General features: G+C 35.4%; 2 protein-coding genes across 2 annotated transcripts in view; one reads left to right on the top strand and one right to left on the bottom strand.

Moving 5' to 3' along the window:
- Nucleotides 1–18,982, top strand: part of mmp11a (matrix metallopeptidase 11a) — a 44,829-nt gene extending 25,847 nt beyond the window's left edge. The window contains exons 6-15 of the mRNA XM_056464322.1: nt 264–468; nt 3,033–3,296; nt 5,954–6,065; nt 10,002–10,110; nt 13,337–13,402; nt 13,487–13,560; nt 13,723–13,816; nt 15,659–15,854; nt 17,789–17,879; nt 17,961–18,982. Coding sequence (XP_056320297.1) covers nt 264–468; nt 3,033–3,296; nt 5,954–6,065; nt 10,002–10,110; nt 13,337–13,402; nt 13,487–13,560; nt 13,723–13,816; nt 15,659–15,854; nt 17,789–17,879; nt 17,961–18,093 — 1,344 coding nt within the window. The 3' untranslated portion in view covers nt 18,094–18,982. The remainder of the gene's footprint in view (nt 1–263; nt 469–3,032; nt 3,297–5,953; nt 6,066–10,001; nt 10,111–13,336; nt 13,403–13,486; nt 13,561–13,722; nt 13,817–15,658; nt 15,855–17,788; nt 17,880–17,960) is intronic.
- Nucleotides 18,883–27,903, bottom strand: smarcb1a (SWI/SNF related, matrix associated, actin dependent regulator of chromatin, subfamily b, member 1a). Its single transcript, XM_056464321.1, is given in 9 exon segments — nt 18,883–19,217; nt 19,747–19,878; nt 22,088–22,278; nt 24,808–24,974; nt 25,097–25,208; nt 25,210–25,225; nt 25,802–25,939; nt 27,759–27,861; nt 27,897–27,903. Coding segments are annotated over 9 exon segments (906 nt in total). The 3' UTR covers nt 18,883–19,177.
- Between the last annotated feature and the right edge of the window lie 42 nt (nt 27,904–27,945).

Genomic DNA, 27,945 nt, shown 5'->3' with positions numbered 1-27,945 from the left:
ATACTTTCAAGGCTGAATCTCCATGAACTGTGTGTTGCCGCCACACATAAAACAATTGAGCACTTTAAGAAAATTCATCCCAACATGACAGGTACATTTTGTGGCATCTTCACTTCATCCACTACACAATATACAGCAGTAAATTGAGATGAAGTATTTCAGATACTCGGATATGCCCAAAATTCTGTCTATCTGAACAGGCTGATGTGTTCCCTTCATTCTCCCTCTGTTTATTCAGTCTCCTCTTCTCTCACTGTTTGCAGCCTGACGCTTGTCACACAGATTTCGATGCTGTGTCTATAATCCGTGGGGAATTGTTCTTCTTCAAGGCCAGCTATGCGTGGCGCATCAGGGATGGCCGTCTGCAGGCCGGATACCCTGCGCTGGCCTCCCGACACTGGAGTGGCATTCCACAGAAAATAGACGCCACCTATGAAGACAAAAAGGGCAATATCTGGTTCTTTGAAGGTGGGTGAATGCAGCGGCACTGGCTGACTCTGGTGATTTGCGGTTGGAGGACAGGATTAGACAGGCCTGGTTATATACAAATGTATGGTGACGGGTGGTGCGGTACTTCCCCTTGACCCATATCTGAAGCGTTCCACTTTGGGAAGGGCATGACTGAACACAACCACGCTGAACACTCACTGCAAACAACTGATAAACACACACACAAGTTGTGTAGGACAGTTCCTAAACAGTATTGTACTCTTATGGGTATTTGCTAAGTTAATTAATTTTTTTAATTAAATTTTCAAAATTAGAAGCATTGAAGATTTAAAATGTGGATTGTAAAGTAGTTGGTTCATTTTGAATCTAATAGCATAGATTTGGTGAGTCAAATAGCTACTGTGTATGGGTTGGTTCAAATATGCTTTAAATGTACTTCATTTTTTACCCACTAGAGGACACTAAACAGACAATTTTATGTCAGTTTTATTTATATAGCACTATTAAACACAATAAAAGGTAACCAATGTGCTGCACAGTACAAATCACAAAAAAAATGTAAGATATAAAGATATAAAATTAAAGCTAAAACAAACAATTCTTACTGAAAAAATTACAAATCATAAAGACAAGTTTTCAACCTTGATTTAAAAACAGGCAGAGATGATATAGATCTAATACAGAGGGGCAAAGCATTCTACAATTTAGAACAAGCTACTGCCAAAGCACTGTTACACCTGCATTTCAGCCTCGGATGCATAATACCCAGATAGCATACGAATGTGGGCCACTTTTGGCAGTTATGCAGCACTGGTGGTATTCCTTCTGCCCAGACAAAATGAATGTGAGCCTGAGGTGGCCCACCTGTACAATGGCATATGGGGGGCCAAAGATTCAAATTCATTTATGGGCCATTTAAGGCAAAGAAATGGCACTTATGGCAAAATGTAATCTGAATGTGAGCCTAATGTGGCAAAATGATAAATTTGGCCCAAATGATGGAGGACAAATGTGGGCTACAGTTAGCAAAAATGTGGCATAGTCATTTAAGGGTAATCTGGGTTAAAACCTAAAGTGACTCACACCTGAAAGTGCAAATGTGGCCCAGTTATCTTAAGACATATGTGGGCCACTTTTGGCAAATATTTGGCGCAGTAAGCTCTGGCTATTGCGGCTGTGAACCTAATGTGGCCCAGAGAAAATATGGCAAATGTGGCCCAGTTATTTTAAAACATATGTGGGCCAGTTTGGCAAATATTCGGCACAGTAAACTCTGGCTAATGTGCATTTGAGCCTATAGTGGCCCAGAGAAGAAATGGCAAGTGTGGCCCAATTATCCTAAAACAAATGTGGGCCACTTTTGGCAAATATTTGGCACAGTTAGCTCTGGCTAATGTTGCTGTGAGCCTAAAGCGGCCCAGGGAAGATATGGCAAAAGTGGCCCAGTTATCTTAAAACATATGTGGACCACATAGACTAAAGTCACCATCATGGAGAAAAGTGTTTGCTTTAGTTGGGCTCATAGCCCTGAACCTCTTAATATAAATTTTCTTTTGTGCTGCTGTAACTTTTAAGAACTTTGCTTGAAAAGCTTATACATTACAGCAAACAAGCCAAGTAAAAACAAACAAAAAAAAAACAATGCAATTAAGTGAGGCACAACCTGTGATGAAATAATATAATTTACAGATGTTAACCAATGTTTTATCCATTATTATTAACGTAATTATTATTAATAAGTAACGTGATAAAATGATTGCACGTGCCACAGAATTATGAAGGTTTATAAGCATAAAAAATTCGATGGTTCAACTTCTGCTTACAGAGACATCAATAATCAGCTTATCAACCTCAGCAATGGTGACAATTAACAAAATGAACAAAACTTACAAACATCACAAACAGGAGACTAAAAGCGACAAAATCAACAACGTCAACATAAAGAGCAGAATCAACAGCAAATAATGAAAACTGGAGCATCAATAAACTATAGAATGTATTCTTGTTGCAATGCATGCTGGGATTTTTGCACTCTGCAGGTGTAAGGTGTAGGCCAATCTGGGCCAGAATAAAAGCAAACTGTGGCCCAGAATAGGCTCAGTTCTGGTTCATTTGGTTGAATTCTGGCTGATGTGTGATATTGCTATGGCTTAATTGTGGCCCAGATCTGGTAAACAGGAGCAGACCGCCCAAGTGCCATCATTCCATGCAGTATGTGGGCCGGATGTAAGTGTCTACAGGCTACAAAAAATAGCTACACTGTAGTCAAGACACCAAAACGGGCAGATTCTGGAGGCTATAATAAATAATCTGATGGGTATTTTGAGCTGAAACATTACAAACACATTCTGGAGACACCAGAGATAAAAACTGCATTTTGAAAAGGAGTAAAATAGGTGCCCTTTAAAGTTAGACATTTTAGCCAACCTGTACTGTTCGAGCCACAGGAACAAGAATATGCATAAGCAAGTCTTTTCAAGCATATAATGCAAAATTGAAATAGTGATAGTTACATTGAGGGAAATCATACATGAAAGCAGTGATTTATGTCTAATAAATCTTTCCCTTATGTCTTCTGTAAGGTTCCAACTACTGGGTGTTTGATGCCGAGCACAGGATTAAAGGGCCAGACTCTTTAGTATCTTTAGGCCTCTATGTCTCAAACATTCAGGCCGCGCTGCGCGTAAAGGAGCACCACAGCCAGCACACATACTTCTTCAAGTCTGGAAACTACTGGCGTTTGGATCCTCAAGAGAACAGAGTGGACACGTCTGCCCCTCGCAGGATCCAGCAGGACTGGTGGGGTGTTCCTGAGGAGATTGATGCTGCCTTCCAGGAGGCCAGCGGTATGTCCAGACCAGCCTTTTACCGATGTATTAGTAGTGAAAGTCAAGATTACCATGAAAGAAATCAGGTTGTGTGAGTTAAAACAAGTTTGCTGAATCTGCGTTTTGAATGAATCATTTAAGTGAGTTAGTAAGTCACTTAATCAGGCATTTTGAACCAAACATTAAATTTACATATTATATTATTATTTTAATTTTAATTATTTAATTATTTTATTTGGTCACACTTCACAATAAGGTGTTATTAGTTAATGTTAGTTAAAACTTTGTCAAAACTTGTACAGCATTTGTTAATCATAGTCCAACACTTACTAATGCATTATTAAAATCCAAATTCATCCAAATTCAATAATTAATTAATAATAATTAGTTAATGCACCATGAGTTAACATGAACCAACAATGTATTACATTAAATCAACTGTACCAACTGTATTTTCATTCACTAACGTTAACTAACAAGAACAATATTGTAATAAATTTATTGGTCATTATTTGTTCATGTTAGTAAATGGATTAACTAACATTAGCTAATACAGCCTTATTGTTGTACAAAGTGTTACCTTTTATTATTTATTAACTGAGTGTAATGCATTCATACCACCTCTGAGCTGCATTAAACAGTCGTAGTTTTATATTTCTAAATTTTAGTATTTACATCCCAAATACGTTGCATTGCTAAAAAAAGGCGAAAAATGTCACCAGCAACAGATGCTTTGCTTAGACGGACTTTTCTTTGGGAGAAACCCTTAATACTTCATTACTTGTGTTCTGACCACGTGTGCTCGGCTGTATACTATATAAATAAAGTGTTTAGTCTTTTAAAAACACTGTTGTAATACATTGAACCACTAAACATTGTTCTTATGATGTTTTTCTACAGGAGGAAAACGCAAATATAGTCTGTGTTAGTGAATGCAAGGCTATTTATGAAATCCAGGCATAAAACTGTATGACAACGTTTCAGATGACTGTTCTATAGCCTACAGCTAATCAATCTGTCAGATTCTGATATAACTTTACTCAATGGAGCAAATGGAGGCCACTTGAATGGTTTGTGAGCACAATTAAGTGCACACACCATGCCATATCATCTGATAATTGTAGGAAATAATTCCAAAAGGCAATTGACTGTGTAAAGCTGCATAAAACAACACAAAAATATGAAAATATATGCCGAGTTCAGCGGCTAATCAGCCGGAATCAGCTGAGGTAAAGTGACGGTGACCAGCGAGGCCTAGCTGTCACTTAAATGGCCACGTCCTTAATTATGCAGACTTAATATAACTTAATAAAAACGAAACTGATGAGCTATAAAAAATTCACCCCCTTCACAGTTGTCATGAAGGATAATATTAGCCTTATGCACCAAAACCATCATTTGTACCAGGCTGTTAAACACGTTTTTTATCAGCTGTAAAATTTGCCAAAAAAAAGAAAAAAAATCATAAAAATGTAGAACCATTTGAGTAAGAAAATGGTGAGTAACTGTGTCACTGTGTGTTGAGTCACTGTGACTGAAAGGCAAACTGTATTTGTGTGTCAAAGTGTCAGGAATACAGAGAGAAATGTCACATCTGATCAGGCACTGATCTTTCAATTTTAACTTGTGAGGGTGGCAGATAGACAGAAGAGGGCAGTGTTTCAGCAGTTTTGTTACATGGATATTAGTGGAAAGTTAAAGGAATGTTCATTTATTCAATCTCAAGCCAACCATGATGTGGTTCTCGCCACATTAACTTAGTATTAATATCTAATTTTAGTCATTTATATATTTTTTTTACTTTCAAGGTGCTGTACTACTACAATTTCAGCTCAAATCTTCTATAATCTTCTGTATGTCTGTATGGTCTGTACCTACATCTTGCATGAGTAAATTATCAAACTAATTGAACTATCCCTTTTAAAAGATAATTGTGACTTCTCTCAAAATTCTGACTATTATCTATCACAGTTGCAAATTTACATCACACAGTTCTTACCTTTTCGATCAATTATGCATTTATCTCCAGTAGTATCTGGATGCAGACTTGGATTTGCAGACACAATGCACTCAATGTCTGAATGGGGAAACATCAAATTCTCCAAAACTGCTTGCCAAGCTTACGATTACATTGCATATTTGGAATCACCAGTAAAGTTAAACAACAACCATCTCATAATCAAGAATCAAGCAAAATCTGCATATTTTCAGGGTGCCCAAGCTAATGCTCATGCACACTCTAAAGGGACGAGATCACAACACCAACCTCATTTATGGATGTTCTACACATTATCATCCTCTGGAAAATACTTGTCTGATTGCGCTGGTCTTCACAACTTGGTCTTGATGGCGAGTCTCTTCCATAAATGACAGTGACTCTTTGTGTAGCCAGTGACGTCACTGTGAGGGCTAGGGGTGGGGTTAGGTTAGGTTAAGTTAGGTTAGGTGTGCACATTAAAAAGGCCACCTTGCAACTGCACCAAGTCTGTATCCAGACCCCTCTCTTTATTTCACACAATTACGAGATAAATTTGCAGATGTGACTTGAAATTTTAAATAATTGAAAATCATTTTTTGATTTCTTGCAAATTGCCTGATGTATAGGCCTATTTATAAAGTGATCGGTTTATAAATGCAAAACATTTAATGTAAACTGATGTTTGCTCCATCCACAGGCTTTGTGGTCTTCATCAGCCGCCGGCAGTACTGGAAGTTTGACCCAGTTCAGCGGAAGGTTTTGGAAGGTTATCCACGTTACATCGGTGCTGACTTTTTCGGATGTAATATGCCATAAACTCTCAGGAAACCCTCTTGCATCATTCACACACTCTGGTCTGAAGCATACAGTGTACATTTTGGTAAGACTTTACAATAAGGTTCCATTGGTTAATGTGTTTACTAGTATGAACAAACAATTATATATATATATATATATATATATATATATATATATATATATATGTGTGTGTGTGTGTGTGTGTGTATTTCAATAGATTTTATTTTAATTGTCATCTTAATCTAGATGTTATTAAATCAAATCATGTTAGGTCTTTTTACCTCATAGTTCATTTGCTAATGTTAAATAAACGCTCAACTTTTTTTGGAAATAGTCTCATTTTACAAGTCCCCTAGAATTAAATAGTTGATTTTACAATTTTTAGCTTAGCTTAGCATAGATCATTAAATTGTATTAGACCATTAGCATCTCGCTGGAATGATAATGTTCGCATTTAAAGCTTAATGGAGTAATAGTCCTGAATTGCAGGGATGTTAAATACACTACTTGACAAAACTCTTGTCATCGATTCCAGTTGTAAGAGCAATAAATAATAACTTGACTTCTATTTGATCATTTGGAAAAGTGGCAGATGAAAAGTCGCAGATTTTTCAGATGAGACATCTGTTGAACTGCATCCCAATCATCACAAATACTGCAGAAAACCTACTGGAACCTGCATGGACCCAAGATTCTCAGAGAAATCAGTCAAGTTTGGTGAAGGAAAAATCATAGTTTGGGGTTACATTCAGTATGGGGGAGTGTGAGAGATCTGCAGAGTGGATGGCAACATCAACAGTCTGAGGTATCAAGACATTTGTGCTGGCCATTACATTACAAACCACAGGAGAGGGCAAATTCTTCAGCAGGATAGCTCTCCTTCTCATACTTCAGCCTCCACATCAAAGTTCCTGAAAGCAAAGAAGGTCAAGATACTCCAGGATTGGCCAGCGTAGTCACCATACATGAACATAATTGAGCATGTCTGGGGTAAGATGAAGGAGGAGGCATTGAAGATGAATCCAAATAATCTTGATGAACTCTGAGTCCTGCAATAAGGCTTTCTTTGCCATTCCAGATGACTTTATTATTAAGTTATTTGAGTCATTGCAGAGATGTAAGGATGCAGTCGTCCAAGCTCATGAGATCATTCACAATATTAATTCTTTTTCCACTGCACCATGACTTTATATTCTATACTGTACATTATTTCTGTTAAGTGACAAGATTTTTGTCTAAGCAAAGTCAGACCTTACTGTCCTAATTAAAAAATTTTAAAAATCAAGGCATGATCAGATTTTATTTTAGTAAAATAAACGTTATTTAGAGGCCTTTGCCTTTTATAAAAGCCACTTCTGATACTAAATGATCAACTAGAAGTCAAGTTATTATATGTTGTTCCTAAAACTTGGATAGGCCACAAGACTATTGTCAAGTAGTGGAGTTGCCTAGCTCAGGGTCCTGCAAAGTTTAGTTCCAACCCCAGTCAGACACACCTGGGTTAGCTAATCAAGCTCTTACTAGGCTTTCAAGAAACATCCTTGCAGGTGTGTTGAAGCAAGTTGGAGCTAAAATCTGCAGGACACTGGCCCTCCAGGACCGAGTTTGTACACCACTGACCTAGCAGAAGACATTATTATTATTATTACATCTTTTGTAGCAATGGACAATAGTAACTTTTCATTTTCTGTCAGTCGTAGTACACGATGTTACTATAGAAGAGTCATGCTTTAAATATGAAAATTATCAATATTTTTTTTTTAACGAAATGCTAATAGTCTAATCTGATTCAATGATCTACGCTAAGCTAAGCTAAATGTGCTCCTGCCAAAACCAGAGATTGGGAAATGGTCAAATTCAACTATTTAACTCTATGGGGACATGTAAGGCAAGCCTATTTCCACACAAATGTGCAGTGTTTCTTTGGGAAGCAACACTTTGAATTATAATAATTGTGTTAATAAATGTTAAACAGTAATGGTGATTAATAAATGATGTGGACATACTGTTCTTTTTTCATGTTAGTAAATATATTAACTAATGGGATCTTATTGTAAAGTGTTACCTAAATGATGTACTTGTTCATAAAGATGAACTTTTGTTCTCCTGGGCATTTCACTTCCCCCTCACCTCAAAACAGAAAAAAAATCTGATGAATCTAATCTAATTTCTTCTCAGGAAATCTTGCACATCTGAGCTTTATGAACCACGAGCAGCTATGTCTGTTTTTGTAGTATTATCAAGCAATCACTGTGTAAGACATATAAATCCCCTGTTTTTAAGGTGCTAAACAAGGTGCTAAAACATCTGTCAGGGATCTTTGCACCAGCTTCAATGTCCGTAACTCTCGAAGTTTTTACAATGCTCTGCAACTTGCATTGTAACTTAAACTGTGCAGTTTGTATAGATTAAAATCAATCAAGTTTATCTCACTGAGAGTGTGTGTGTGTGATTGATAATGGCTTAAAGAACACACTCTCTTCACACATGAGCATTTGTTTATTATGTTGAGACTACGTTAGACTCATTTCAACTGACCAACGGGCACTCTTCAGTGCAGGACACTGACAATGTTATGAATTTTTTATGCTTCAAAAGATCAACATGGATTATTTCACATTATCTGTGTACATTTTTCTCTAGTGTTTTTTTTTTTTTTTTAGTTTTTACACTATTATCTCCTGATTTTCATATTTACTGTGTAAATACTTTTATATAAAATGTGTGTTGTATTTTGGCACAATTAAAGGATTCCCAAACCATTTGGTCATACTTTTATTTATTTATTTGGTTGGTTCATATATTAATTCCAAGTATGCATGTGTTAAAAAGTGAAAATACAGAAAAAGTGATAAAAAAGCTTCATCAAAGAATTCGGATGCAAAAACCTCTAAGTGCCGTCTGAAATTTCCATCAGAAATGAGCATTTTTCTCAGCTTCTTTTGTTTATGTTGAGATATTTCACTTTAAAGACCAGGATAGGGACTTATTCTTTGCCATAAAGTGATATTACTGAACATACACACAGGAGCCTGATAAAAATGCAAATTTTAGAGGAAATTTGTTCCCGGGATCCTATTACATCAGTTAAAATAGTGACAAAAATAATGTATTTCAGCAAACAAAACATAAAAAGTTGATTCTGACCTGAGAATTGACTTTCTTTTGGAACAGTTATTGTATAACAGATAGATACATTTGGTATACACCATTTACATTAATTATTATTGGTAAGTTATCAATAAAAGGGAAAAAATAGGAAGAGGGCAAAATAAAAAATAACGTGAATATACATTCATTTATTTTAATTGAATACAAGAAAAATAACATTACAACACTACATTGAAGAGAAAACACAATAACAAAAAATTAGGAAAAAGAAGAAAGAACATTTTTTACAAAGCCTCAATCATTAAGAAAAGAGATTTAATATTTAACAAAATTTCAGCTAGAAAAGTATTAAATCTTGGTATTGCCTTCAGGAACTTATTTTTGTGTATAAAAAAATTACACAAATAAATAATAAGATCGAAAGCATGATCATTATCAGATAAATACAGAAATATATATTTTATAGACAAATTTAAATCATATTTAAATAATCATATTTAAATAAGGACGAGAATTTACACTTATGTATACACAATTTTGTCAACAAGACGTCACTGAATCTGCGCGCTCTCATTGGTTCACGGAAGAACAAATATATTTCTTTTATCCACGTGGAGGAGCTGAAGCGACCGATAAAGCGTGTTTGTGTCACTCCACCCCCATTAAAACTCTCCTATCCAAATGCAAACAACATGAACCGTTAAAAAATGACCAGTTCGAAACAAACACTAAAAGCGGACATGGATTTACCGAAGCATAAAGCCTCTTCCTACTGAACCGGTCGGTGTTTATTCGGCGTCAGAGCGGTTGAAATGTGGTGTTGGTGAGAGCTGAAGTGTCGAGAAGAGAAAGATCATGGCAAACAGCGTCACTCAGGAGTACATGCAGATTCCCGCGGTCACTCGCGCTTACACCACTGCATGTGTCCTGACCACGGCCGCTGTGGTGAGTAGCTAAAACTGCCGTTACAGCATGTCGACTTCTGTATTCAAGTTCCAGGGTAAATATAGTGCCGCATATTAATGGCAGTAAGTCAGTATGCCTTCAGTATTATGATCTTCCCCACACTGAAGTATCAAGTGTCAGTGTAAATGCACAACGACGTAACACCATAAAATAATGTTATCCGTGTTCGGTAAAATAAAGTGTCAACCTTTATTTTAGCAAATAGGCCAATAAAAGTAACATTTTCTACTTTGTTTAAACCTTGTATGATTATTGTGTGTGTACACATTCTGAACAGTAATATGGTACACATTTGTACATATGGTACATTATGTAGTACAAATTTGTAAGTTTCTTTCTTCTGATGAACACAAAAGAAGATAGTTTGAAGAATGTTGAAAACCTTTAACCTTTTTTCCTATGACATCCATACTGACTATGAATGTCAGTGGTTATGGCTTCTAACAGTTTTCAAAATATCTTAGCGAAGTAACACCATGAAATTATGTTATGCGTGATGGGTATAGTGTCAACCTTTATTTTAGCATATAGGCCAATGAAAGCTATTTTTATACTTTGTTTACATCTTTTATAATTATTGTGTGTGTGTACGTACTAAACCATAATTTGGTACAAATTTGTATCCTGAAGTGAGCAAAACATTTTTTGAGGATGTCTTAATTTATAACACTTGTATAAAAAGAAAGTAAATGCTGTTGTTGTTGTTACATGTAGTTTGTTAAAATGTTTTTAATTCATTTTGATGTATGTTATGTAATTGCATTTACCTAATAATATAAATATTTATTACAAAATAAATATATATATATATATATATATATATATATATATATATATATATATATATATATATATATACATACATACATATATACGTACACACACACACACACACGTTATTATTATTATTTTTTTACATACAGTTGAAGTCAGAATTATTAGCCCCCCTGAATTATTACAAATGTAGTTTTCCCCCAATTTCTGTTTAACAGAGAGATTTTATTCAGCACATTTCTAAACATAATAGTTTTAATAACTCATTTCTAATAACTGATTTATTTTATCTTTGCCATGATGACAGTAAATAATATTTTACTAGACATTTTTCAAGACACTTCTATGCAGCTTAAAGTGACATTTAAAGGCTTAACTAGGTTAATTAGGTTAACTAGGCAGGTTAGGGTAATTAGGCAAGTTATTGTATAATGATGGTTTGTTCTGTAGACTATCAAAAAAAAATTATATCTTAAAGGGGATAATTATTTTGTCCTTAAAATGGTGTTTAAAAAATTAAAAACTGCTTTTATTTTAGCCGAAATAAAACAAATAAGACTTTCTCCAGAAGACAAAATATTATCAGACATACTGTGAAAATTTCCTTGCTCTGTTAAACATCATTTGGGAAATATTTAAAAAAGAAAAAAAAATTTAAAAGGGGGCTAATAATTTTGACTTAAACTGTATATATATATATATATATATATACATATGTATGTATACACAAACACACACACACAACAGTTCTGTCTGGTTCTTGAATCTGATTGGTTGATAGCCATGCGACCTTCTGCCAGTAGCAGCACTCGTCCAGCCTCTTCACCTTTCACCCTTGTGTATTACTCCGCCCACACACAGCAACAAGCAGAGGACACTACAGTTTGACAAATATTGCCGCTGTTGGGCAACATAATGTACTTTTGAGGCTTTTCAGTGGAGAATGTAGTTGTTTAGATTGCAACTATGCAGTTTACTTATAAGGAGAGTGCCTATTTAAAATATTTATAATTTCTGAGAGACCGCATCGGTGGCCATTAGCCTGTCTTTGAGCAAAGACAGTTGACGCTGTTCATCCACAAGATGGTGACAGAGACCACATTATAAGCCCCAAGAGAAAAACAGCTTAGTTTCAAACTACAGCTGATCAAAATATTATTAAACAGGTTAATGACTTTCTAAGTCGATCTCTCTCTCTCTCTCTCTCTCTCTCTCTCTCTCTCTCTCTCTCTCTCTCTCTCTCTCTCTCTCTCTCTCTCTCTCTCTCTCTCTCTCTCTCTCTCTCTCTCTCTCTCTCTCTCTCTCTCTCTCTCTCTCTCTCTCTCTCTCTCTCTCTCTCTCTCTCTCTCTCTCTCTCTCTCTCTCTCTCTCTCTCTCTCTCTCTCTCTCTCTCTCTCTCTCTCTCTCTCTCTCTCTCTCGTATGCTGTAGTGCTGTATTTATGCCATAGTAATATTGTGATCTCACTATTGCCACAGAGAAATACTGGGAAATCTCTGACTGATGGCATTTCATGCCGTTCAGCCTTATAATCTTAAAATCACCTGTTTTGTCATCACTTTAGACATTACGCTAGAGAATCATTCAAATACTAGCTCTAAAGTGACATTGATGCATGAGCAATGGTTTCTGCTGTTCTGACGACAGCTGCAGATGTAAATGAATGATGGAAGAAAGTAGTTCCTCTTACAAAAGGCTTTTGAGACTCTCTGTGTTTGATTTTCGTTTTTTATATATACGATTGTGCCTTCGAACTGTTGTATAAACGCAGTGCGATATGGCTGTATATCAGCACTGGTGGCACACTAAGGCACAATGCACACTTCCCACCAATGCCGACATAAAGCCACATTGCAATGCTACTCATGTGATATTGCTCATATATATATATATATATATATATATATATATATATATATATATATATATATATATATATATATATATATATATATATATATATATATATATATATATATAAATACATTTTTACATTGAGGTTATTTAAGTTTATTATTATACAATAATTACACAATATTGTATTTAAAACATAGCTTCATTTTTTTCAGGATCACCTCACCAATATACAATTATAGTGTCATAAATAAAAAATAGTTTTTAAAAAGTTGCTATTTTATTTATCTATATTATATAAAAGACTATTGAATTTTTTTTAATGTCTCTTAACTAGCTTTTACGTTTTTTTTATTTTAGTTAACATTAACAGCAAAAGTATAAACAATAGGTATTAGTTTAAAGGTTTTTAGTTTTATTGAACTACAGTACCCTCCCAGTGCTTGTAAAAATCAATGACCCAAAAATAACACAAACGTGAGTCAAACATCTGCAAACAGTCTGTAACAGTTTCATGTTTCAGCAACAAAAGTCAACAATCTTTCTTCAACTAACTTGACTGTGTTTTCATATTACAGCAACTGGAGCTCATCACGCCATTTCAACTCTATTTTAACCCTGACTTGATATTAAAAAAATACCAGGTTAGTCCAAAAACACCCCTGACACATGGCTGCTTTTATACGCCTTTAGTTTTGATAATCATGTGCTTCTCTTTTCTTTCCTAGATATGGCGACTGATCACCAACTTCTTGTTTTTTGGACCTCTTGGCTTCAGCTTCTTGTTCAACATGATTTTCCTGTATCCCTTTTCTGATCAGCATAATCGTGTTTGTCAGTGTGAAATGTTCAGGAAGTGTCAGACAGTTTCACTGAGTGTTTTTTTTGCATAACTTGGATTTTGTGTGTGTGGTGTGCAGCTGTGCCGTGGGTCTCTAGAGTTCACGTCCTTGACTCTGAGCAGATACCGATACTGCCGGATGCTGGAGGAAGGCTCCTTCCGCGGCCGAACGGCAGATTTCGTTTACATGTTCCTGTTTGGCGGTGTTCTCATGACTGTATCCTTCAGAATACATAACATGAAATAACAAAGTTTTACATCATAATTTACTCATCCTTGTCCTTCCTCTTGGTTCAAAACAGTTTAAGTTTCTGTCTTCTGATGAACACAAAAGAAGATATTTTGAAGAAAGTTAAAAACCTTTAACCTTTTTTTTCCTACTGTGAGTGTCAGTAGTTATGGCTTCATTCATTCATTTTCTTTTCAGCTTAGTCCCTTTATTAATTTGGGGTCGCCACAGCGAAATGAACCGCCAACTTATCCAGCTTATGTTTTACGCAAAGGATGCCCTTCCAGCTGCAACCCATCACTGAGTCCACCCAATTCACCTATACCACATGTTTTTGAAATTGTGGGGGAAACCACAGCACGCGAAGGAAAACCACATGAACACGGGGAGAGTTATGGCTTCTAACATTTTTCAAAATATCTTCTTTTGTGTTCAACTGAAGAAAAACTCAGAAACGTTTGGAAAAACTTGAGGGACAGTATATGATGAGGTAATTTTCATTTTTGGGTGAACTGTCCCTTTAAGAGAAACAACTCCGCATCTGCATGAGGTCATATATGCTGAATTGCTGCTATTATTAATGATTCATGAAGAAATGTATTATGTTATTTATTAATTATTATTAATAATTTAATTTTCATGTATTATTGATATGATGAAAATATCTTGAATAAACAATAACATTTCTGGGTGAACTACAGTACAGTAGCACTGTAAATTTAATTTCTAATTCATAACTTTAAGTAATTACTAATTCTTATTACAAGATAAAGCTGAAATAATGACATGAGTCATTTTTAAATTATATACTAATAAAATCGTGTAATTTTTGTAATGTTTTGTCATAGTTATATGATGTTACAATTTCATCCTAATACCACGTTTTTAGACTATTCAAAATGTTTGTTTTTTCATAATTTCAATAATTGGCCTTAAATAACATGTTTATCTGTGATCATTTTGTCATAATTTTAAATTTGTCATACCTATCTTTTCCCTCATCATTTTCCGCTTAACAAATAAGGATTTTGTGACATGATTTCCATTTTTAAGTGCATAATCTTATGAATTCTTATCTAAATATTATGAGCCTTTTATGATTATTCAATTACCATTAACCTTTAAAATGCCTAATCATTAAAGCGTGTTTTAAAATTTTTTATGTGGCTCATTTAGTTTCCATAAAGATGCATCGGTCCATTTATTCAAAATGAAAACACTTTACAATAAGGTCCATTTAGGTCACATTCATTACTGCATTAAATAACATGAACTAACAATGAGCAAAATATTTGTTACAGTACATAATATTCTTTGTTCATTTTAGTTAATGGCAACTGTTTATAGTTAGCTCAGGCCTATTAAGTAAAATCTACAAATACAACATTTGATTTTAATAAAATATTATTTCATTTAAATAAAATGAACTGTCCTTTAGATGCGTTTTGCCATTGTTAGTTCATGGTAAAGAAATAGTTCACCCAAAAAGAAATATTTTGTCATCTTTTGAAACTTGTCTTTTAATTAAGTTTTTTAAAGATATATTATTATATTATTACACTACTATAAGTATAGTAATAATTATAGTATTTTTTGTATCCCCCCCGCCCCAGTATTCTTCAAAATATCTTGTTTTGTGTTCAATAGAAGAAATTAAATCATAAAAGTTTTATCGCTTTACCTAATCATGCATTAGCTAAACAAACTGAATCTTTTATAATTATATTCGGGTTACCGGAACACTTCATTCTTTCCTGTTGTTAATTTGTAGTGAGATGATTTTAATCCATTCCTCCATCTTTCTAATTTCTTTAACTCCGTGGTCCTCAGCTCTTTGGTCTTTTTGCTAACCTGTTCTTCTTGGGCCAGGCGTTCACCATCATGCTGGTTTACGTGTGGAGCAGAAGGAACCCGTTTGTCCGCATGAACTTCTTCGGCCTGCTCAACTTCCAGGCTCCATTCCTGCCCTGGGTGCTCATGGGCTTCTCTCTGCTTCTGGGCAACTCTATTGTTATTGATCTCCTGGGTACGTTTACCTCTGTCCTCCTGAAACACTCACGAGCTAAAAGCTGACCTTTGATATGATTAGTCATTTATGGGTCAAAGATGAGAAGAGGTTTCAAGCTTCAGAACAATTAAAGTGTTATACAGGTTGATTTATTTTGTTGTACATTATAATGTGTTATTTTTCAGTGTATTTTTTTTCTGAGCCAAAATTAATGACTGTTTACATTTACATAATTTACATTTTAAGCATTTATGGAAAAATGGTGGTACCAAATAAATCTTGCTTATTTGGAACTAGATGGATTTTAATTGATGAATTCTTCAAGTTAAGGTCAGAAAAGTTTTTTTTACCAGAGTATATCTGTAACACTAAATTCTGACATTTTGACAAAACATAAAATAATGTGATATGAAGTAGACATTTTTTCTGCATTTAATATGCTTTTTAGAAATAAATCTATAAACCTCTTTAGTAAATTAAAATTTCTGTCATGTTTAGTCAATTTAATTTCATGCAAACACCAAATTGGGCCCAGATACATAAAGATTATTATTATTATTTTAATCCAGTTTTTGCTTCTTAAAGGTGCTGTATGTAAGTTTTTGACTGTTCTAAAGCATACAAATACCATAATATATTTGCAGATATTTCAGAAACATGCTAAGTGAACATTCTTGTTTAACTGACAAACAATGCTCAAGTCAAATTTTCCTTGAAAATGTGTTTTCCGTGCACTGTCTTTGTTTTTGTTTTTTTAACCCATTTAATGCCAGTTTAGCCAATTAAATTACAGCACCCTGGGTTGCCTTGTTGGAAAACCACTCTCAAAGCATGCGTCTGTGACCGAAATGCGACCTCCAGTGGACAGTAACAGACTCCTAAATGAGATGCAGATTCAGAGTTCCACATGAGGTTATTAATTAGTAAATAATATAAATATTACGAATGAAAACATTAGGTGAGCCGGTTACATTGTAATCCTGTGTCCTAACAACACGCTACGGGACGTGATTTGCAGTGATTTGCAATTTGGCTGTTTGCACCAGATGAAATGTGACAGAAATTTAAATACAGCCATTCTTAAGCACAGAATATGCACTCGTGAAATGGTAAGGTTTAGAATCTGATTAATACATATTAAACCTCTTCATAATTATTAAATGCACATGCTGAATCACTTATGTGTGTTTGCACTGAGTTACAGTTCTAAAGTTCAATTTCAAATTGTTTATTTATTTTCAAAATCTGAGATAAACTATCTGCTGCTGCATTCAGTAATGTGGCAACAAATGTCACATAAAATGGCATCCAAACACACACTGATTTAACATTGAATAAAGCACGTGAGGTGTACCTGAGGTAAACATGGTCAGTTCTGTTGTTCAGCTGTTTCTAAATTCGAGGTGTTGTTTACGCCAAAAACGGTTTTTAACATGGGAAATATTCCTTTTATTGCATGCCGTTGCTTTTATCTAGAACACAATTTAAATCAGACCAACCTGCTGTTGGTCCTCAATCTGGCAACCTGTGCTTGTAAGTGTTTTGATCCAGCAATGCAATACCTAGTTCAACCACCGGGTGTCAAACTTACACATTGCACCTTTAACGTGTTTGTAGAAACTTTTCATGACTATTTCATGAATATTAAGTTCAAAACAACAGCATTTATTTGATGCACTTCTCACTTGAGGCATTAAAGGCATAGTCTGTCCAAAAATGAAAAAGCAGCCATTGACATCCAGTAGCAACAAAAAACCATGGAAGTCTTGAAAATATCTTTTTGTTGAGCTCAACAAAAGAAAGATACTCAGGTTGTTTAAATAATGACAGAAATGTTAGTTTTTAGGTGAAATGTTGCTTTAATGTCTTCACTTTTAGCTTTGATCGGCTTAACAAACCCTAGCTAATCAAAATGATTTTACTTATCTTTTAAAATGCAATGAATCAACTAGGGATTGGTGTTGGACACATCTACTACTTCCTGGAGGATGTATTTCCAAACCAGCCAGGAGGCAGAAAGCTTCTTGCCACTCCTGGAATTTTGTAAGTATCAAATATATTTTATTACTATTCGTTTAGTCTTCAGGGAGAAAAACTAAAGACATGTTTCTTGATGATTTGCAGTCGATTTTTGTTTGATCCGCCTCAAGAAGATCCGAATTACGCTCCTCTTCCAGAAGATCAGAGTGGGATGTCCTGGAATGGACAAGGTGTAGAAGATCAAAATGAGGATGATCTTCAGAGAGACGAAAACTGAAGGTTTCACACTCAGAACTTTTGACGTCCTGCTTGTTTTATTTGAAGTTTAAGCCTACATTTCAAGTTGTGTTAAGTCAGACTATGCAATAGTTGTTGAAGGTGAAGAAAGTGGTCACACTTTCAGAAGGATCCCAGAAAAAGATTGAAACTTGATCCACCTTTGTGCCTTCTGTGCAAATTAAATGCACAAAACCCAAATTTAGCATTCAGTGCCATGCGCATCACTAACAACTTTTCCTTTGTTATTTTGTTCCGGAAAAAACAATGCCCGTCTGTTGAACTCGTTTTTTAACAAGTGTTGAATGAATCTTACAGAGCAGCGGTGGCTGGCAGTAATGGACTTGAAAAGAGAAGCTATTCAAATCTCCCAAACCACAATCTACCATTTTAGAGGGGGTGTAATCTCCACTAGAGGATACTTTCTTGGGTACAATACTGTGAATACGTACATCTTTTCCCACAATACAGTGAGCGGTGGCACAGGTGAACACATTCACAAATGTGCCGACTATCTGAAATGCCAAATTGAACTGCAGACTATGCATTTCCAAGCCTGGGCCTTTGTGAGCGCAGTACCGCCACAAAATACAAAAGGCTTTGTATGGTGAAACTGAAAGAGGAGTTTGACTTTTTTTTTTTTTAAACCGTTGTATGTTAAAGAAAGCTCATGCTTATTTGAATACATATACAAAAGGGCGATTAATAAAGTTTCCTGTTGGATTTTAGTGGCCATCTGATTTAAAGTGCAAATGTATTGCAAACTACGGAAGAAAAAGCAACACGACAGTTATTATTTTCTTCATTTTATTTAAAAGCACATTATGTTTACAAAATGGCATCTATACACAAACACAAAACAAGACAAATAAAGATACCATAAAATATTCTCAACGTTTCAAGACTGTCTGTTTCCAAGCAAACAGATTAGGGGTATGAAGGATGCAGGCTTTGATGCTTTAGGTTTACTCTGATCTCTCTGATCTGGACTGGCCGATGGAATGTCTTTATATCTTCATGTCAGTAATGCTGAGTCAGAGCTCTTTTGGATTTTCTTCTGATTTAAATAGTGGTGGGAGAGAGATTCACCATGCTGGGGCTGTGTTTGCAAGTCGCCTCATTCGCCTGAAATGAGAAAATAAAAATTAAATACAAGGACTGGAATGATCAAAATCTCTCCCTGATCTCTGAGGCCGAGTTGGCACAGCACGAGTTTCATAAACGTTGGATCGGCATTGTTTTGACACAGCATGACTATATAGGGTAGTGTGTAACTGCTGCTGTGTTCATACTGCACACTGGAGAAGTGATGAGATCAAGTGTGAGAGTGAAAATGGTAGTCTGCATTAATCTACCAAACGCTAATGTTTCCAAACTAAATCAAAGTCTTTAATGTTGTCGGGCCTAAAATGCTGGAGCAGAGTGGACACCAGGCATAACAGTAACGAAGCCTGTGTGTTTGAAAGTGAAAACTGCACCTGAGAACACTGCCTGTTTCTATAGCAACAAGAGTTTCCAGTGGCAACTGCAATGATGTGATGACTTTACTATTCAAAGGTTGGTTCTGTTATATAGAAAGCGTATTCCCCATACCGGGTGTTAGATTCACCCATTCAGAAGTAATAGGAGTGCACAGTCTTAGTTAAAGTCTTACCTTGTGTTTCTGTCCTGGTCCCTGATCTTCTTCTCCATCTCGGCGTCTGTCAGTGTCTCCAGCAGTGGACACCACTGGTCTGCATCTCCTGTGTTTCGGATGGCGATCTCTACCGTGGGCAGAGGATTCTCACTAAAAAGAGACAAAACAAGAGTATTTAAAATCATTCTTTTTCTGTAGATTGATACCACTTCCATCACAGCAGCAAGTGTCCGTCCACATCACTTTTACTTTGTGTCATTAAGTTATAACTAGAATGAGTTGTTGCACGTATGAAGTCATGCGAACATGGTGAAGACAAAAAATGAGATCCATTCATAAAAACATTAGTAAGATATGGAAGAAATCAAGAGAACACTTCAAATGTCTCAGTTCCTCTGGATTTATTAGATATGGGTTTAAGTAAAACATTAACCTTATAATTGTCATATTTAGCATTGTCTTAAGAATGACAATATTTCTTTACTTTACTGAAGATAAAACTATGGAATTGTATTGTCAAAAACTAAATCTAAATGTGTGAAAACATGGGCTTTTGGGTTACTTTATGCAGAACAAAAGAAATGCTTTAAATGACAACATTTTATTTGAAATTAGGAAGAAATGACATCAGTCAAACAATGAACTAAAAATTGGTGGATATGGGAAATATAAAAATATTTATACAAGCATAACTGAGTACAGCCCAATTTGAAAAGGAATATTTGTATCTATTTCTCAGAGAATATAGGCTATGTATTTTGGTGCATTTAAACAAAGCAGATTTATAAAACAGATTTATTTATGAAAATAATATTTTAGGATAATACAATTAAATTCAAGCAAAAAAAAAAAAATAATTACAACCTACAAAATTTCTCAATCGTTTTGCTTCTCTTGATTTTTCCTCTTTTTATTTGTATTTATACGTTATGAATAATAAATATTAAATTTGGTTTTAAAAAGTTTATCGTAAATTTATTAATGTAAAACTTCTAGAGTCAATATAATTATTAGCCCCCTTAAAATATATCTATTCTTAACTGGCAACGGAACAAACCACTGCTGTCCAATTACTTCCCTTATTAACCTAAATTGTCTAGTTAATATAGTTACGCCTTAGAATTGCACTTTAACCTGAATACTAGTATCTTGCAATATAACTAGTGAAATGATGTCATCATGGCAAAGACTAAAGAAATGAATATAAATTAGTTGTTAAAACTATTGTTGGAAAAAAATGTTTAGAAAAAATAAATTCTCTCTGTTAAACAGCACTAAGGACATTTTTGAAAAAGAATTTAAATTTCACCAAAGGGCCAATAAACGTCTAATTTTGTCAACTATATATCAGACAAATATATGAAGCGGACAGTATTTTTAAATGAACTGAGTCATAAAGATGAAACACCCTTTCCTCAGTAGATTAAAAAGATCAGTACAAGACATGTCTTCATTCCAAACAAAACACACGACCCTTAAAATGAGTTTTGCAATTTCCCAGACATTAGACACAGTCTGAAATAACATCCAACTAGGAGAAAGTTGACTGCTTTAAAAGTTCCACGTTCCTCAGGCTCTTTATCAGACAAATGGAGCAATACTTCAATAAGTCAAACTCTCTATAGCCACGCGAGAACTTTCCTTTGTGTTTTAGCAATCAGAAGCAACTCAATAGGAACACAAACACTTCACTTTTTCAGCACAAAAGGACTGCTGCTCTACAAGACTCTGATGAAATGTAGTTTAAAGGTTTCTGGAAATAGACTCATTTTACAACTCCCTTGAGTTTTACCATTTTTCAATCCATTGAGCTAATCTCTGGGTTAGGCAGCATCACTTTTAGCTTAGCATAGATCATTGAATCAGATTGGACCTTTAGAATCTTAATCAAAAAATGTCACTTTTATAGAGAATTTTTCTATATAAATACATAAAGCCTGACTATTCTGTTGTTATGCAGCTATGCTACCTAGTTAGCTAGCTGTGGACTAATTTTAGGGGCTGATTAAAATTGCGCGTGCTGCCGCCTTGGTATGGCAGCAAAGTTCCTTGATACATGCCAGAATGAGTGTATCGTTTATAGTCATATCGATCTAGAAAACTATTAACTTTCTATATTCTGTTAGTCTTAGAAAGCAGTTTAACAAAGGGGGCAAGCTTCAACTTGGAATATTAGCAAAAAAGTGAGATGCTAATGGTCTAATTTGATTCAGTGATTTACGCTAAGCTAAAAGTCCTCCATCCAGTTATGCAAATTAGCTGAATGGATTAAAAAATGCTACTGTTTAACTCTAGGGGACTTGTAAAACGGGTCTATTTGCAAAAACAGCATGTGTGATTTGAGTATGTGAGTGTGTACCTGAAGGCGTAGGTCCTCTGGTGCCAGCTGAGCTGCCCGCGTATGCTGTATGCGATGGTGGTGACGAACTCTCCTCCCAGACCCAGCTCAGAGCACAGCTTCAGGGCAAACTTCTCTGGCGAGTTCTCCTTCTCAGACATGTCCCATTCAAACTGGTCCACCAGAGAGATGTTCCCCACGTGGATGTTCAACTACACAGATATAAACAAGGATATGAATGTTTTCGTGCAGTTGAGTTGAATAATTAAACTGCACACACAACAGTTTGAGGTTTGCAGAAGTACAGTGCAAAGATTTAAAACAATGTTACAGGTGACCACTGGGGTTTTCAGCAATATTTAAAGCACCTTACAGACAGGGAAATATCTTCAGCTTGTAGGTTAGCAGAACAATCGTGTAGTGATTATTTTCACCAACAGAGGGCGCTGCAAAACTATACTGATTACTTGGTCTCTGGTTTAGCTTGAACTGAACTGAGCCTGGATTAGAACTTAGCCTTTATTATTATCAGTCATAACCAGTTTAATGTAATCTGAAAAATATACAACTCATGCTAAACTAAAGTCAAACAGTTTGAATGTACAGTGTAATGGGTCAAAATGCCGGATTGTTTTGAACACTATTTTAAACATCCACGAAACACAGTAATAACACACAGCTTCAGTACATTAGAGAAATTAAGTTAATTATTACAATCGCAACAATTACATACTCAGTAAAATAAGTCCACAATAAAATAAAGGCATTAAGAAGGTGTCATTAATAAATGTTAAAAATAATTGCACCAAAATGAAATTCTGGGCCAATAATTCTGAATGCACTTTGATAATAAATAATTACCACTGATTATTGTTTCGCATTTTATTAAATAATATAAAGTAATTTTGTAAGACAAATGTAAGTGAATATACTAAATTATATTGATTTAAAAAAGAAGCTAAAAAGCTTTAAAAACACAAGCAAATAATACGTTATTGACACTTAGATCTGTTGTTTGACCAATGTTGCCATGACAGCACAGTAGTGCTACTGCAAGCAGAAGAAATAAGTATACTACATAGAAATGTCCTGTCACTGCATTGTTTGAGCGGCTCATATTCTCAGACGTTTTTCTCTTTCAGATGAAAAACAAAAATACTATTTTTGGCCAATATTTTTTGGCCGAAAATCTGTGTATTCCAAAAAAAACAAAACAAAAAAAAAACTGAAGTAAAAACATTTGAGTGGTCAAAAATTTGTATTTATAATTTGTTCTCATAGGCTTACATTTGTGTAATGTGGCTTTATGAGGTCAGAACTTTATCAGGTACACCTGTCCAACTGCTCGTTAACACAAATTTCCAATCAGTCAATCACATGGCAGCAACTCAGTGCATTTAGGCATGTTGACATGGTCAAGACAATCTTCTGCATTTCAAACTGAGCATCAGAATGAGGAAAAAAGGTGATTTAAGTGACTTTAAACATGGCATGGTTGTTGGTGCCAGATGGGCTGGTCAGGGTATTTCAGAAACTGCTGATCTACTGGGATTTTCACGCACAACCATCTCTAGGGTTTACAGAGAATGGTCAGAAAAAGAGAAAATATCCAGTGAGAGGCAGTTCTGTAAGCACAAATACCTTGTTGATGCCAGACGTCAGAGGAGAATGGCCAGACTAGTTTGAAATGATAGAAGTCAACAGTAACTCAAATAACCACTCGTGACAACTGAGGTATGCAGAAGAGCATCTCTGAACACACAACATGTCCAACCTTGAGGCAGATGGGCTACAGCAGCAGAAGACCACACCAGGGGCCACTCCTCTCAGCTAAGAACAGGGTCACCAAAATTGGATAATAGAAGATTGGAAAAAACGTTGCCTGGTCTGATGAGTCTTGATTTCTGCAGCGGCATTTGGATGGTAGGGTCAGAATTTGGCATCAAAACCATGAAAGCCATCCTGCCTTGTATCAACGTTTCAGGCTAGTGGTGGTGATGTAATGGTGTGGGGGATATTTTCTTGGCACACTTTGGGCCCATTAGTACCAATTGAGCATCATGTTAACACCACAGTCTACCTGAGTATTGTTGCTGACCATGTCCATCCCTTTATGACCACAGTGTCATCGCAGACTGGTTTCCTGAAAATGACAATGGGTTCACTGTACTCAAATGGTCTCCACAGTCACCAGCTCTCAATCCAATAGAGCACCTTTGTGATGTGGTGGAACGGGAGATTTGCATCACGGATGTGCAGCCGACAAATTTGCAGCAACTGTGTGATGCAATCATGTCAATATGGACCAAAATCTCTGAGGAATATTTCCAGTGCCTTGTTGAATCTAGGCCACGAAGGATTAAGGCTATTCTGAAGTCAAAAGGGGGTCTAACTCAGTACTAGTAAGGCGTACTTAATAAGGTGGCAGAGGAGTGTATAATGTTATTTTGATTTGTTTGTTGTTTGCAATGGCTACTATTTTTCACAATGTGATTTTTTTTGCTAGACTAAAAAAAATAATAAGTTTGGTCAGTTTATCTTGCAAACATGATCATAAATTTAATATCAAAGCCACATCCACACAAAAATGGGTAGAAAATTAAAGAGTGTCCTGTTTAAATAATATTTGGACATGTTTGGAAATGTATAAAAACACTAAATAAGAACTTGTTTTCAAACATTAGATCCATACAAAACCCCAGATGGTGAAAATACCCGAGTAATGAGATCAAACAATGTACTTTAATGATGACTCTCTGGTCCATCTGCTCGTCCAGGATACTGTCTGTGGGATAGGACTCGATCTGCTGTCTGATGGCCGAGGCGATGGCTGGAACAAAGGTCAGCGGGCTTAGGTCCAGATCATCACACAGGATTTCAGCAAACATCTCTGGAGTCATCAGTTTCTCTATTGGGTGAGGGAAAAAAGAGAGTTCATAATATTGTGCAACTCTGGCATAAAATTCTTTCAAAAAAACTAAAAACATCAATGAATGCAGTTCTAGAAGTATGCAGTTTGGGACAGGCTACCATTCATGTTCCATGTAAAAGCGTCCCGCAGCTTCTGTCCGTCGATTTCCATATCCAGCCGAATGGGCACCAGGACTTCCTGCTGAGAGGCGTTTTCATGGATGACGGCAGGGGTCATGATCATCAAAGCTGGAGGAACACACATCCAAACTTTAACCACTCAAATAAAAAGTGACGCATTTAGTTTATATTTTAAACAAAACTATTTTCTCCCTTTAAATGTGTTGATATACTGATCATTTAATTGATGGTTATGATATATATTTATGTCTTGATTAGAATTTTAAACTCCATTTGGTTTAACAAATATAAATGGATGCCATTTTGTATAAACTTTGTCCATAAATTCGTTTGTTTCTGGATACATTTTTAAACATCATCACTAAATTATTACCTAATCACTACCTTTTTAATTACCACTGTATCACTACATTAGCATAATTCAATATTAGTAATAATATAAAAAACATTTTACAGTATGAAACAACAGCTTCAATCTGTTCAAGTAATAAACTATAATAGAAACTATTCTTTTATTTTTTTTAGTAAACACAATTTAAGATTTATTCAAATAATTTTATAAGACCCTGAAAAATATCATTATGCCACATTAAATCTGAATCCATCACTTGTGATGCTGAGCTCAATAATGTGAGCTTTAGATTCTCTTTCATAAACTTTACATTATTATATTTAAAGGCTCACCAGAGGGGGAAGGTCCTTTTCTTGTCACGTCCCATTCGGTTTCGGTTGATGGTGGTGGAGCAAGGAACAGCGTCCAGGTGATGGGAGCTGTTGGGGAGAGTTGGAACCCATTGACTGTTTCTCTTGGCTTTCTGCTCCCTGTGAAGAAAAACAAGGACAATAATTATTAATAAAATACTGATTTTGCTCAAATATTTATTGTTGGACAATAATATGCTCATATGCTGAATTTTAAACCTACAAGTAGGTGTATTTTTTATGATAGTGGTTACTGTAAAGTGACTAATGTAATGGGGTAGTCAAAATAGTTTGGCCAATTTAACCTCAGTTTTGAAAAAAGGCTTTATTTTAGTTTTTAGATTGTAATTTTACAATGCAAGAAAGTCATGCATTTAACTCTTTTCTGGACATAATGTGTAGCATTAACTAGGGTTGGGCGATTTTAACCAATTTGGCATCGTACGATGTCTAATGTAAAACATCGAGATGGACGATGACAACATTGTAGTAGGCGGCAGTGAATTATTTAAGAATAATTAATGAATAAATAACAAATTAATTATTTGCAGCCTACCGTTTTAACTACCTGACCCGCATGGTCTTTGTTTTACCCATAACCAAATCATAAATACATAAAGACAAGTTACACACAAATTACCACCTGTCAACTTTGGCATGAATAGGCAGAGTGATTTGTGTCGTTATAATGGCGTCGACAGACTTGGTTGGTATTAAAAAAGGTGCACAACCAACAGTATCTGAGGTTTTCACTAAAATGACTAAGTTACAAGCGTGAAAGTGAAAGATTGAAGCAGTGTACTGATGCTGTGACATGTTACCTGCTAGAGTCACAAAATCGAAGTAGAGTCGTTAGATAGAGACAAGATTAATTAAACATCACATAACAACTATAGTGAGACATGATCCAGCGCTACATCCTTGATAAACTGTCCGACGTGGAGCTCAGACGCATGACAGCGAGTCAACTAATCCATTTTTACAGTGTCAGGACTACTATTAGCACGTCTGTTTTAAATCATATTGTAATTATACAATTTTTTGCTGCTTCATTAAGTTAAAAATCTACAATTAGAGCCTGTATTGAATTTAGAAGACACGCTGGAGTCTGAAGAGCAGATTATTTTGGTTACTGCATGTCATTTTGGTAGATACCAGAAAAGCTGAAATATATATATTATATGTATATATTTGTGTGTGTGTGTATCCTTATGAGTGGTGTGTGTGTGTGTGTGTGTGTGTGTGTGTGTGTTGGGGGGGCGTTTTTCAGCGGTATTAGTGTGGACGGAGAGATCTTTTCAAAAATGCTAGAGAAATGCCAGGTGGACGTGGATCGTTTTCGTTCTAAAATGACATTTTTAAAACTAAAACCATATTAGTGTATATGGGGCCTAAGTGTGCATTTTCCGCGAGTGCGTTTGCTGCCTGCAAAGGGGGAAGAGGATTGCATTGCCGGCTCAGAATCGTGAGTCTATCAGCCATCATGATGGACCATGGCATCGTCTATCGACCCCAAACCCTTCATTGTTAGATTACATTCATTAAAATACTTGTCATAGTCATTAATATGAACACAGTTCAATGGCTAACAATGTGAAGGATGTAAAAAAAAAAAGTAATTTTTTTATACATACATAAATTGTAGAAAACTACCTACATATAATTCAGACAAAAAAACCTGAAAACTATTTTTGACATTTAAACAATAATCTAAAAATTTACTTTACACTATAAATAAGTGAAGCTAAAGAGCAACATGTCTTATTTGAGTGAAGATAAGATTTCCAAAAATATGAATAAATAAAGAATATTCCTAAATATTCCAATAAAAGCTTAATAATAATCAATTATGCGCAATTGTAACAGTTGTAATTGTATTGTAAAGAATCATGAGGACAGCGTGAAAGCTTTTTAATGATTAAAAGTGAGCAGGTTTGACCTGAGATATGCTGGAGGTTCAGTAATGATTGACCACGGCCTGTACTTCTCATCATGTCCGTCAAAGATCTCCTCGACTTCTGAGGCCTTCAGCAGCGTCACACCTGGTGGCTAAGTGGTGTAACGTGATCTAACCCACAAAACATTGCTTATACGTAAGATAGAAAGCTTACTTTAACCCTCACATG

The sequence above is a fragment of the Danio aesculapii genome, chromosome 8 (genome assembly GCF_903798145.1).
Source record: "Danio aesculapii chromosome 8, fDanAes4.1, whole genome shotgun sequence".
NCBI lineage: Eukaryota > Metazoa > Chordata > Actinopteri > Cypriniformes > Danionidae > Danio > Danio aesculapii.
This window is presented reverse-complemented; position numbering and strand designations above follow the sequence as displayed.